The following is a 13,510-nucleotide window of genomic DNA, read 5'->3' on the forward strand; positions in this document are numbered from 1 at the left end:
AAAGATATTAAGTTAACTGTCATAGAGGAGAAAAGAAACCGGAAAATATTCACATTTAAGAAGTTGAAATCTGCTCTGATTTAAGTGATTATCAGTTTAATTGGCAATTTAATCTAATGGCTGAGAAATCAATAAAATGATAATCAAAACAGCAATAATTCCTAACGTTTGTTAAACTGATGTTAAAGATGAGAAGAGTTGTTGTTTTCTGTATCATAGAGAGGTTTGTGTTAGAAAGCTGTCGCAGCGTGTCTGAACTGTTGCGTATGGAGGCCGAGTTTGTCCTTAACACCACTTAGCACACATCGTGATATCATCAGCGAGTGTCATGCCTCTCTGCAGCCATGACACTGACCAGATGATGCCTTCAGAAACACACACACGCAGGCTGTGACGTCATTAACGGCCCTGCTCCTCTCATCCAATCACTCTCCTTCTTTGTTCCCTTTTCTTCCATTCTTCCTCTTTATTCTTTCTTCTTGTCATGTCTTCAGGCAGGCGATGATGAGTCATTTTGGGGAAGATTTGGGGTGCGTGATGGGGTAGGAGGCGGTGCTAATTGAATTTCTGAAGCGTGTCTGCTTATGTTGAAGACGTCTCTTTGTTAGATCACTGTTTATATAAAGGTAGTCACAGGCGTGTCGGAGGTTAATGATGAGGAAAACATCATTTTAATGCAGACACAGTTTACATTATAACTACGCTTCTCATGTTGCATTCACATGACAATATAAACAGCGTTAAACTGTATCAGACGATAATTTTTCCTCTGTCCTCCCTCAATTAAAAAATGTACGTCTTTCAAAATAATTTACATGCTTTTAGAAACTATCTCCATTACATTTGTGTGTTTGATGTGGTAATTACAAAAACATCTGGACTCCATTGTTATTATCTCCAGTGTCATTGTTTCAAATGCAAATCATTTATAATTGTGTTTTTTTTATTTTCAATGTTACTCAGCAACAGATAGGCTTTGATTTCATTCTGTTTTTTGTTTTTTATTGTATTTTGGAAAGTGTGTGCTGGCTGCTTACGGGAGAACAAATCCTGAATAACAACATATCCTCTCAGATGAGTGATAATGTTTTGAAATTCAAATTGGTTTCAAATCATCACCAGAGAGTTGGGAGGATATCTTTGTACACCACAACAAAATCATGGACCGTACGTATCTCTATACTGTTTTTTAGTCTCATACTTACCGACGTATTTCACCACTGGAATGATAGCCCTTTCATAAAACTAGTTTGTCTGTGCAGTAGCAAGATGCAAATATTTTTGAATTTGGTGCTACATGACGCTAGAGAAACGGCTGTGGTAGTCCTTTCGCCTACAGCGACCAGAATGTACCGTGCTGCACCGGCCCAATAAACACACCCATTAGCGGGTGAGGTACTGCGAGTTGGGTGGTGCTTTGTTTACCTCACCATCCGTTTTGAAACAGGAAACAGTAAAGCAGCCTACATCAAAACAGTACACTTAAGTTTATTTCTGAAAACATTTCTGAAACATTTTAGCTGAGAAAAAGGTAACGAGATCTTGATTTATCGTTTATCAGCGCTGCCTAGTTTAGATAGTTTGACAGTGAGGAGAAAAAGAGAGGGGCGACTCAACCGAAATGCAGAAGTACCAACTGAAGCTGATACAAATGCCCTTAAATCTTCCAGATGACAGGTTTTGCGTCATTTGGCAGATTTTTTTCCTGCAGAAGAGTTGGGGGCTCTGAGTGCAGGCAAAATGTAGAGAAGTGTAACATTGATAATTTGCATGTACCGCCAACATTGTAGTGATACAAAGCGGCTTGAAAATCGGCAAAGTTCTCGTTTGAATAGCTTAATACTTTCTATTTGTTCAGAAGTGGCCCTCCAAACAGGGTTAGGATTGCTGACAACAGGATTACCCCACTGACTGAGCTATATAGAGAATCAAAATATGTGTGTGTCTGTATTTATGTGTGTGTGTGTGTGTGTATGTGACACAGTCTGGTTGAAGCCAACGTGTTGAAACATTTGATGTCAACTGTTTGTGGCAACATGCCCAGAAAACTGTGTGGGTTTTATTTTTATACGCTGCCCGGTTCAGACTCGATTAGATCAGAGCCGTGGTAAATGAGAATATGCTGAAGATGCTGTAACATAATGTGTCAGGGATCCCCGAAATTTGTTTGCTCAGGCAGTTGTTCTCGGGCTGTATGTCACCGTTTAACACGCTCCAATCACAGCTATTGAAAAAGCCTCGACATATACGGTTACTTTCTCGACTGTTGTTTTTTTAATAACAACGGATTTAATGACTATGTGAATGTAAAATGGGTTAACACTTTTATGAGTTAATCAGTTGACACTTCTTTAGAGACACATTAAGCAATTAAACTTAACATCCTCTCTCTCTACAGGAAGCGGTGACCCTGCCTAACTGACACCCTGCTTCTCCTGCCCTCGGCCCAACTCTGCCCCCCCACCCCCTGTCCTGTTTGGGTCTCCGTGCTGCCGGCGGTGGATTGGAGCACTCTGATTGGAGGCTTTGCGAGGTGGTTTTTCGGTCTGGCGCCGCCTCCCCCCGGGGCCGGCGTGCGCTCCCAGCAGCCCGTGGTGCCCTGTGCCCCCCCCTCCCCGTCACTGCACACCAGAGCCCATGCCCAGGGTAAGAACCAGGACCAGGACCACCCAGTGGAGATCCCACAGATCAGTGTCATAGGATCATTTGAGTGTATAAATATGGAGCTTTGAGTGTTCACACCTGCAGGTTGGTTCGTTTGTCCGGGCCAAAGTAGAAAATGATTAATCAGAGGTCACTTCCTTTTTTTCAATGAAATCCCCAAAACACAAGAGAGGAAGGTTTTACATCACTTCCTTTAACTGATAATAGAAACCTAAAAAATATTTATAATACTTGATAAGAATTTCATTATATCTGTCCGATGAAAATGTCCTCTTGTTTTCTTGTTTTCATAACATAGTGCCGGACCAAACGGAGTGCAAATGCAGCGGTAACAACTTGCTCTGAAATTACATGAAATGTTTCTTCTGTTCAGATTAAATAAGCAGCAGAGGGCAGGAGTAGTTTGAGGAAAGGTGTTGCTCCCATTGATTTTGTTGTTGGAGGTTTCATCTTTCCCCAAACTGCAGTAAACACCTGTCGCTCTTAATATTTCTTAAAAAGAAATGAAATGCGTCCATGGCATCCTTGTTCACACTGAGAAACGTAAGCTGACGTCAAATGTCTCGTCACATTTCTAATAATGTGTGCTAATTTTTGACCGGATTGTTCTGGATTTAAATCATAAACCAGTTATAAACTGTGCTGCTGCATGTCTTTATACACTTTGTATAAGTGTTTTGAGGAAAACCTTTCCTGAAGCAAGGCTGTGAAGTATTAAATTTGTATTGATTGAGAAACGTTGTTGCCACAAAGGAAAACTGATTCTCAGTATCATTACAGAAACTTCAATATTGTAGCAGTGCTCTCATCCAAACATTTTAAGTGATACCCAACCGTAGTAAGAGCTGCTGCCGGAGCAGAAAAGTGCAGCAGTCCTCAAGGATAATACTATTAAAGAAGTGGTTTGAACAATGTGTTTCGATGTCATGAAAGTTTGGAGAGAGGGTGCGTCTGAAGCTGTTCAACCATCCAGATGAGTCCTCTCTGTCACCCCGTTGATGAACCCTTCTTTCCTCTACAGGAGGAGGCGTGGCGCGTCCGCCAGGAGCCATGTGCCTCCCTCACACCAACAACATGGACAACAGCAAGCTACAGGGGACGGGGCCGGGGGGAGGGGCTTCACTTCGACCACGGGCAGGAGGCGTTCCACTGGAGCCCTTCATACATCAGGTGGGCAGGAATGACGTGTGTTTCAGAAAAGCTGACATAAATTTAGAGCTCCATGTTGATGATGTGAATCTTTTTATTTATACCTTCACCCAAACAAAACAAACATAAACATCTGAAGTTTATGAAGAAAAGAAGAATCATTTTTTGTTGTTCTTCTCTTCATGTGTGTGTCTGTGCGTGCAGGTGGGAGGTCACACCAGTATGATGCGTTATGATGACCACACGGTGTGTAAGCCTCTGATCAGCAGAGAGCAGCGCTTCTACGAGTCTCTGCCTCCAGAGATGAAGGAGTTCACGCCCGAGTATAAAGGTCAGTCACAACCAGGGTGCAAAATTAACTTTGTTGTCCGCTGGCCAAATGGTTAGTGGATGTTTTTTTTATCAGCCTCTCAGTAGATAACCATTGTTGTTCTGGCGGATGGCTGTCTACCAGCCACTTGCATATTTTGCCAGCATTTGGCATGTGGTTGGTGTTTATTTTTGTGCCCAGGTCACAACTCGCTCATGTTTACTAGGGGTAAAGCAAGGTGATTATGTTGGACGTGTAGCTGCACATGTGACACAATGTGAGACGAAGTGATCCTGGGATTTCCAAGTTTTTGGCCTTTTGGGTTATTTGTCTCTCTTTTGAATTAGTTTGGTCTAGTTTACATTCATAGTACCACCACTCAGACTGGCAGAAGCTGGACGTTTCAGCCATCTATCCATTACTTTCTGCCAGACATTTCTGCTCAATTTTACAACCGATGAGGGACGGCATATCCCTTGCAGTCAGTCAGTCGTAGCTGGACAATTAGTGGTTTTTGTGACAATGAATAAACCACACTCACTTGTCGCCTAAACTTGTAGCCACTCCTAAATATGAACACATATTCTCAGTTGCAGGGACCTGTCCTGAGTGTCAACAACTGTCCTGTTGTGGCCAATTCCCCACGGCCACATCACAAGATTACAGACGAGTTTACTCTAGATGAGTCCATGTAATCTGACGCCAGAGTCACACACAACACATAAAAACACATCCTGCCACATCGACATCGTTTATGTGACAGACGGAAGACAAAGAACAGGTTAAAGAGCCACAAACACATTTTTAACTAGTGCACTTAGAGTATATTGGATCTTTGCTTGATTTTATGTGTACTTGTCTTATCATTCATTGTAGGATTAGAAACTCTTGGAAAAAAAGAAGTTAAAATCATGCACACACTGTCTTACTTCTAGCTAGACTGAATCATTTTGACCGTAGTGCTGTATTAAAAATGAAATGAGCCAGTTTTATTGGACTTTTACTGCCCTGCAATGCACCTGTCTCACATTCAGTTCTGCAGACACCTTTGCTGTATCTGATGACATCAGGTTTTAGCGGTTGATAATGAATCATTCTTTGTGACGCCATTAGACATTTTTGCTCCTTTCCGTGGAGCACTTGTCTCTTTTAGTGACGCTCAGTCCCTCTTCAGCTGCCCCGTAATTCAAACACTGCTCTAAATAAGTTTGACGACTCTGCTTTCGGTGGCGGATGGAGACGCAGACGAGAAAGACGGAAGTGCGGATGTTTACTGGCAGAGAAGTGGTGGAGCTGCTCTGTTCTTCATCACCAGGCACATACTGGAGCTGCTTCCACTTGCTTTTGCTTTAGTAACCGACCCAAACACACTTTGACAGCCAGCGAACACACACACACACACACACACGCACACACACCTCATCCTCTCTTACAAGTATGTGACCTATTTATCATTTTAGCAGAGTATGTAAGAGAGGAGACAATGGCCAAAGTCAGGGGCGTGGGGGTGGGGGAGGTAGGGAGATGATTTTGATGGTGGATGGAGCAGGTGTGGCTCATAACACGAATGATGGCTCTGTTACATTTAGGCCTACTTTAAGCCGTGACAGTGAGCCAGCAAACAAAGCACCAGGGTCCTGACACTGAAACACTTAAATGGAGTGCAGTCATTATTATAATACATTAGTTTCATCTTCCTTTGATGTAAAAAAAAAAGTCTGCCATCAGGAAAGATTGGCAGGAAAGTGCTACAGGACACGAGCTGTGTCCCAGTTCAGCACTGACAAACTGGATAATGCAATATGCAGACATGTAACAAGGTCTTTTCAGTGGGCTTTGATTGACATTATTGTCCCAAGGTAATTGTAATGTGTGGTGAGAAAGCTCTCAAAAAGATCTTGGAAGACAAAAAGTATTAAATCCCCGGTGCAGCCACAGTGCACCCACTCAGGTGTTTTCACTTATTGTGCTTGATTAGACCTCTTGTAAGGACTGTGTGGGTGTGCATATGCCTGATTTCCACTGCACAGTACGGCTCACGCTGGCTCCCTGGCTCGCAAAAACTGTTGTTTTTGGTTTCGCAAAAGTTGTGGATAGTATCTGGTACCTGGTCCTTTTTTGGTATCGCATCAGTTGAGGTTCCAAGCGAGCTGAGCTGATACAAAAAGGTGGAGAGAAACCACTGCGGACTACTGATTGGTCAGAGATTATCATCACTTACACAACACCAAGCAACCATTCTCCTCATTGTCTGAGCTGATGGAGGATTTCCCAAACTCTCCAGTTTAGTTGGGCAGTCTTTTGTCTTGCTGCCTTCAGCCTTTTCTGAAACAAGGTTTGTCTCCTTGCTTTCACAAAGAGCCAAATACTGAGAATTGAGAACACCATCCATTCAATATACTCCGCTTTTCCTGTGTTTGTGTGACTGTGTCACTCAGAATTAGCTTACTTTCTGCAGTGGAAAAATGTTGCGTGTGTTCTCTATTTTTTATGTAGTTTAAAAGTTTCTCCTGTGTTGTGTTACTTGTTATTTTTACTACTCTACGTGCCTCTGCAATCAGGGACAAATGAAGTGTTTTGAATCTAACTGAACTGAAAGAAAGTGTGTGCCGTATCACGCTGTGAAAATGAAGCTATATAAACTGTGCTCGACTCATCGATTACTGTCCACCTATTTGTGTCTGCATTTTCAAACGGAGAGGAAACGCTGGAAATTGAAAATCGACTGAGGGATTAAATCATGATGTAAATGAAGCATGTGAACATCACTCAGCTTCCCCTGAAGAGAGGACAAGCAATAAGGAGACTGTAACCTTCATCAAATTGATAGATGAAACAAACAGAAATGATTTCCAGATGGTTTTCCACTGTTTGAGGTTTGACTGATGCTCTTTTAATTACATCATCACATTGTGCCCTCTTCTGTAGTGGTTTATTACCAATCGACTGGAGAATTTGCACCACTGACTGTTTATCTCAATGAAGCAACTCCTAATATTCACACGACAGTAGCGGTTGGAAACGCACATTTATGTTTGGATCCTCATTAGCCAATACCGAGGTAGAATCTGCTCTTCCTGGGGTCCACACCAATAATAATGACAGAAAACTTTATTAAATTGTTATTATTTGATATGTTATAGGCTAAACACTAATCAATTAATGAAGAAAATAAAACCTGAGGTGGAATTAAAATATTTATATTAAAATATTGCAGATTATTGCTTCAACAGCATCCCACCGTTGACCTGCGACTCATTGTTTCTAACGTACTGAGCTTCCCCACGTGACACCTGGTGGATAAATTCCCACTTCACTGACCTGCAGTCACTGGTATGTCTGTATTCCCACCAGTCCACCCTGCTGCTGGTGTTGTTGGTCCCAGTGCCATGACAACAGTGGCCCATAAGGAGTCTATATTTATCCCTGGATCTCTGCCCACTACCATTGTCCTGCTGATTAAATAACAGCAGACAGACAGCTGCCCAGGATGACTTTCTGATTCTGTCAAGGTTGTTTCATCCCAAAAGTGTTTGACATGATGAGATTAGAGCTCTGCCTGTGTGGTGGGTGTAGTGGAGGTGGTGGACAAGTCCAGTTTTCCAGTTTGGAATTGATCTTTGGAGTTGTTTTCTCACCAGTGAGCAAACTGATGGCGAAATCAAATTTTAGACAATCAGGGAGGATGTTCAGTGTCTCACTCAGCAGGGCAGGGATGGTCTACTCTGTTTGTAAAGCTAAAAATAACAGCCTAATGTTTAACTTAAACATCGTTAGACATTCCTATCTGGTATTTAATCTATAAACAGTTTCTCAATTGAATTTCCAGAATATCTTGATACACAGATGGATGACAAATGATGTTAAAATCCAACTTTAAGTGCGTAAGTGAGGTGTTTTTCCACCATGAGCCTCCTGAAGAGCTTCGGTTCTGGCGGCTGCCAACAGATACTCCCTCATTTGGCGATGAGGGCTGGTGGAGCGTGGTGTTTCACTTCAGTCCAAATTCACAAGTGCTCAGTTAGGTTGAGATCTGGTGACTGTGAAGGCCAGAGCATATGTTCCACATCATTTTCATATTCATCAAACCATTCAGTGAGCCCGGGGAACCCTGTGAATGAGGACTTTATCATACCAGCGACAGTCCAAGTTTTCCTTTGATTTATCACCTGTCTATTCAAGCTATTGTGATATAAAAGTAGACACTGCATGCAAGATTTTCCAAAGACACATGAAGGACTCTGTTGCATAGCAGGTCTGTCCAACCACACCAGTAATTTATTTATAATTTATGATGTTTTACTGCTGACGTGTTTTTCATGTGCTGCCCAGCGGACGCACTCATTTAGTTGTACTGTTGTGCAAAGACAATAAAGGCATTCTGTGCTATTTTTACCTCGTTGACCATCCCAAGGCTGAATACTTTGGGTCATGGTCGTTTAATAAAACAAGTGACCACATTATTTTCATTAACAATAATTTAACAGTAAAAGTAAATCATTCTACAAGTGACACTTTAATATGAAACACTTGATCTTTGGTTGATATAAAAGTATTGATTACAACAGCTTGAAAGTGAAACTTTAACTTCTCAGAGAAGATATAAACCATTCTTTCTCTTACAAGAGACACAGTCGAATAATTGACACTTTGTCGACTTTATGTCTCTTCTCTACTGTAGTTGTGTTACTGTTGCACTAGTTTTTAACATTTTGTAATCGTCACTTTTAGCCGCAATGGCTGCTGTTCAGCAAAATCTCAGTCTAAGGTCAATGTTGCGTTCAAATGAACACAGTGTTTTCATGATCTAAATGCCGTCTCAGTGGAGATGGTGGAAGTTTTAGACTGGATATAATTTGGACCCAACCTGACTTGTTACAGGTCTCAGTTACTAAAAACTGAGTAGATCCATGAAGACCTTTTAAAAATGCAGTTGTTGTTTGTTACTTCCTGCTTTGACGAGTAGTGTTGTCACAATACCATAATTCATAACTTGAAGAAAATACCTTGGGGAAAAAAAACAATATTTGATACATGATAGGGAAAACTTAACACAACATCAGGGGCATAAAAGTTTAGATGAATATAACAAGGCTAAAGTATTTTTCCTATCAACTGAAACTCTGCTGTCTGAGATTCTTCATCTATGAGGGGGATTAGCTTAGCTTTGACAACTACAAATGGCTGTTAAATTTGTTTTGTTCGCATCTGTACAGTAGCATCACTTGCACATAGACAGGTATGCTTGACATGTGTATATCCTTTGCCTTTCCTCGTTCATTTTCCTCAAACTCCTGCTGTTTTCTTTGTCAACCAAAACCGGTCTTGGGGGCTCTGCACTTGCTATCTCGAATGAGCTATAACACCAAAACAAAACAGGAAATTAGCTGAGTGATGAGAAGACGACACCTTGAGTGAGTGAGAGGCAGTGGGGCTTTGTGGGCACTGCAGTGGTGTGTGTGTGTGTCAATGTACCGTCAGAGAGAAGAGAAAGCGAGAAACCACAGCTGGTTTGGGCCGGTGTTTTCGATACTGCAAAAAAATTGTTTTGAAGCCCTTTCAAACTTTCCGTGCTATATATTGATAAATTGATGCTTAAAACACTATTTGTGATTCTCATCGCTGTTATGGGGTCTTCACTTTTCTAGATTCTGCTGTCAAGCTCTAGATAGGACAAACACCCTGTAGAGTATTTTTAGAAGTAATGTATTCTATGCATCTAATCATCCTGTCCCTGTCATGCTTCGTCCTTTCAGGTGTGGTGCTGGTTTGTTTCGAGGGCGACTCTGACGGCTACATCAACCTGGTGGCCTACCCCTACGTGGAGAGCAACATGGAGGGAGGGATCGCAGAGCATGAGGAGCGTGACCCCCCAGAGAGGGAGCAGCCGAGGAGGAAGCACTCCAGACGTAGCCTCCATCGCTCCTCCTCCTCCTCTGAACACAAGGACGAGCGAGGCGACAGGAGGGAGTCGCACGACACTGACACCTCTGAAAAGTAAGATCACATTTAAGGAAATAAATAACCCAGTGGTGAAATGATTGGTCAATAAATGAATCAGTGTTCTTCATAATGATAAATTATCAATGAAATATTCCCCAAAAATCTGCTAGCAGCTTCTCTAATGTGAGGATTTGATTTTGTTTTATATCTCTGTGAAGTAAATATCTTTGGGTTTTGGACATTTGAAGACATCACACTGGGCTCTGGTGTACTGTGAGGGGCATCTTTCACTATTGTATGATATTTTATAGACATTTGATCACAAGCATAAATATAGTCCTCCAAATTATAAACATTATAACTACTCTAGCAGAAGCATGTTAGTATGCTCAGATCAGTATTAAGCTCAAAGCTGTGCTTAAGCGCAGCCTCACAGAGCAGCTAGCACGTCTGTAGACTAAGTCTTGTTTATGTCTTCAGCTGTGTTCACACAGAACACAGAGTCAATTTTAGACGCGGCACAGTCGGACACAAAGTCAATAGAAAGACGTGAGTGGGTACACACAGACACAACTTTGCTCAGGGCAGCTCAAATTGAGTGGAAGGTGAAAATGCGAATATTTTGAGCTCATCTTGAGGCTTTTATGGGTCTATATTATTGAAGTTTCTGTTGAGCTGACACTCAGAAACACAGTCTGTGAAAGTTACCAGGCAGGTACCACTTCAGTAGTTTGAGGTCAAATATGCAGACTTCACAGGACAGTCCAGAAGTCATATTCGTGTGATCAACACAAACCTTTACATCCGTTGTAGATTCAACAGTTTGAACAGAGGGTCACTAAGAGTTTTAAATGTTTAAAACATGTCTCTCCTTCTCCCTGCAGTGTTGCAGAGCTGAAGAGTCCCAGGCTCGACCCAAAGATCCACTCAGACGTTCCCTTCCAGATGTTGGACTGGAACAGTGGTTTGAGTTCAGAGAAGATCAGCTACAACCCCTGGAGCCTCCGCTGCCACAAACAGCAGCTCAGCCGCATGAGGTCTGAATCCAAGGACCGCAAACTCTTCAGTATCCTTCTTCAGCCAATCACATCCACCGATATGTTTCATCCTTTTTCATATTGAAAAAATATTTAAATCGACTTAATAGCTTTTATCTCAGCTCTGAAAACTAACTCCAGTGAGAAACAGTGTACAACTGTCGATAAAAAAACAGCAATGATCCTTACAGCTGAATGAATGTAGCTGTAGAAATGATGTAATTACGTTTATACAAGTGATGTTTTTACAGTACAGCAGAGTAGCTATTGCAAATCTTGTGAAATGAAATGATCCACAAGTAGTCGGCGCCTGCCCACAGTTCTGATTAGAGGAGTAGTGTAGTGTTGCATAAGGATGCGCTGAATGTAAATGTCAGCGACAGTGTGAGGAATAAAGGGGAGGGTGGGACGTGTCGAGGTTATCAGGTCAAAGGTCATGTTTTGATCTTCAGCTTCAAAGAGAGCAGATTGCAGCTGCAGACACACACACACACACACACACACACACTCACACACACACACACATCTGTGTTCAGTCAAAGCAGATTCAGCAGGGCTGCTGTCAGAGAGGTTCTCTGCAGATACATTCAGATTATTGAATTTATAATGAAAGCGTCCAGTGATCATCTGTGAGGCTGACAGGATTTTCTTGTCCGCAGCTTCTGTGATCGAGGTTTTTCAGTTTGTTTCCTCCTTGTTTACTTGTTGTCTTGATAAATTCATCATAATGTACATTTCTTAAGCACTTACTCCATCAGTATTTCTCTCCCTCTTTAGAACAAAAATTGTGTTCTCATTGACAAATACATTTTGGTTTAGTTTAGTGTGTCCTTTCTGGTTGATGCAAACCTAAAATTTTAGATTATTTGTTGCAGATTACTTCACATTAAAAGCGTTACAGCAACTTAAAGGATCAGAAAGTTGTTAATGTGAAACATTTGCAAGAAGTGTTGAATTTTTGTACGATAGTACATCATTGATTGGTTAAAAAAAAAAGAAAAGCACAGAATAGATAAAAAATGTTTAACCTTAGCAGTTCTGCGACTTCACATTGGCTCATTAACAATAGTTTGTTTAAAAACGTTAACTTTTTTGTATGGAAATGTGTCCATGTGTCCATCTCTCCACCCACTAGAAGCAAAAATCTGCACACTGGGTAGGTCCACTCGTCAAACCGAAATTTGTTCCGTAACTGCACTGCTTTAACCAGAGTTCCTGTTGTTGGAGAATGTGGTTCACCACTTCTCGTACCCCTGCATCCTGGACCTGAAGATGGGCACCAGGCAGCACGGAGACGACGCCTCCGAGGAGAAGGCGGCCAGACAGATGAAGAAATGTGAACAGAGCACTTCAGCGACGCTGGGAGTCAGAGTGTGTGGCATGCAGGTACTATTCTGCTTATAGAGGTTTTACTTTTTAATTATTTTCAATTGTAGTCTATTTACATGTGCACATGCACTCTCAGTCATACATTGGCAGTGCTGATATTTAGGGTCCAAAAAGAGAAATCTGGAGGACAGTCGTTGGATCCTCTAGTGGTCTAATTTCATTTTGAAAATCTGACTGCATGTTCAACGTAATCTAATGTAGTACATAATGAAATGCATTTAACAAGTGAAGGTATGTAAAAAATGTTCATCTCGAATGTGCATGTGTCTCTACAGGTGTACCAGCTGAACACCGGTCACTACCTCTGCAGGAACAAGTACTACGGCCGCGGCCTGTCGATCGAAGGCTTCCGCGAGGCCCTCTACCAGTACATGCACAACGGAACGGGTCTGAGGCAGGACCTCTTTGAACCAATCCTGAATAAGCTTCGCAGCCTGAAGGCGGTGCTGGAGAGGCAGGCGTCCTACCGCTTCTACTCGTCTTCACTGCTCATCATCTATGAGGGACAGGTGAGCAGGAACTAAAACACTCTGAAGGTTTCTGTTTTAGCCTCATAACAAAGTTGAACTGTGATGATGTGCTTCTCAGTTGATGGATTAGGGCTAGTTTAGTTCTTCAGTAAGCACCTGTCAGATGACATGAGTTTGTCATGTTTTTGTATTTTTACCATGTTAACGAGAGTCGAAGTTCAGATGAGGTTTGTTTACATCAACAAAAATACCAGCAACCAAGCCTGAATTACCAACCAGGCCCGGGGACGATTTAATGAATTAAATTTTCTTTCAATCAAATTATAATCAGCCCACCGCCGTTTAATACCTCGGGATCCCTCGAGTGATTTATTCCTGCAGCACACTGTGAGATGTTGGATATCCCCCTCCATGTAAACACCCCAACAAACCACTCTAGTGCAACAACAAGAACCTGATCCCTCACTGGCTTCCCACCCACTAACACATCACCGTCTGTTTTCTCCCTCTGTGAACACAAAATTGACATTATCACCTTTTAAGCTGCT

The 13,510-nt window shown here is 42.0% G+C and overlaps 1 protein-coding gene across 4 annotated transcripts in view; it reads left to right on the top strand.

Annotated features, from left to right (window-relative positions):
* The window catches only part of ip6k1 (inositol hexakisphosphate kinase 1), a 31,430-nt gene that overhangs the window by 12,175 nt on the left and 5,745 nt on the right, over positions 1-13,510 (top strand). For all 4 annotated transcript variants that reach the window (XM_084348618.1, XM_084348616.1, XM_084348617.1 and 1 more), the window contains exons 2-8: positions 2,399-2,646; positions 3,686-3,834; positions 4,018-4,144; positions 9,880-10,120; positions 10,951-11,132; positions 12,314-12,489; positions 12,768-13,001. In XM_084348618.1, the coding sequence (XP_084204744.1) occupies positions 3,715-3,834; positions 4,018-4,144; positions 9,880-10,120; positions 10,951-11,132; positions 12,314-12,489; positions 12,768-13,001 (1,080 nt within the window). In that variant the 5' untranslated portion in view covers positions 2,399-2,646; positions 3,686-3,714. The remainder of the gene's footprint in view (positions 1-2,398; positions 2,647-3,685; positions 3,835-4,017; positions 4,145-9,879; positions 10,121-10,950; positions 11,133-12,313; positions 12,490-12,767; positions 13,002-13,510) is intronic.

The sequence above is a fragment of the Pagrus pagrus genome (genome assembly GCF_965226575.1).
Source record: "Pagrus pagrus genome assembly, chromosome: 3".
Taxonomy (NCBI): domain Eukaryota; kingdom Metazoa; phylum Chordata; class Actinopteri; order Spariformes; family Sparidae; genus Pagrus; species Pagrus pagrus.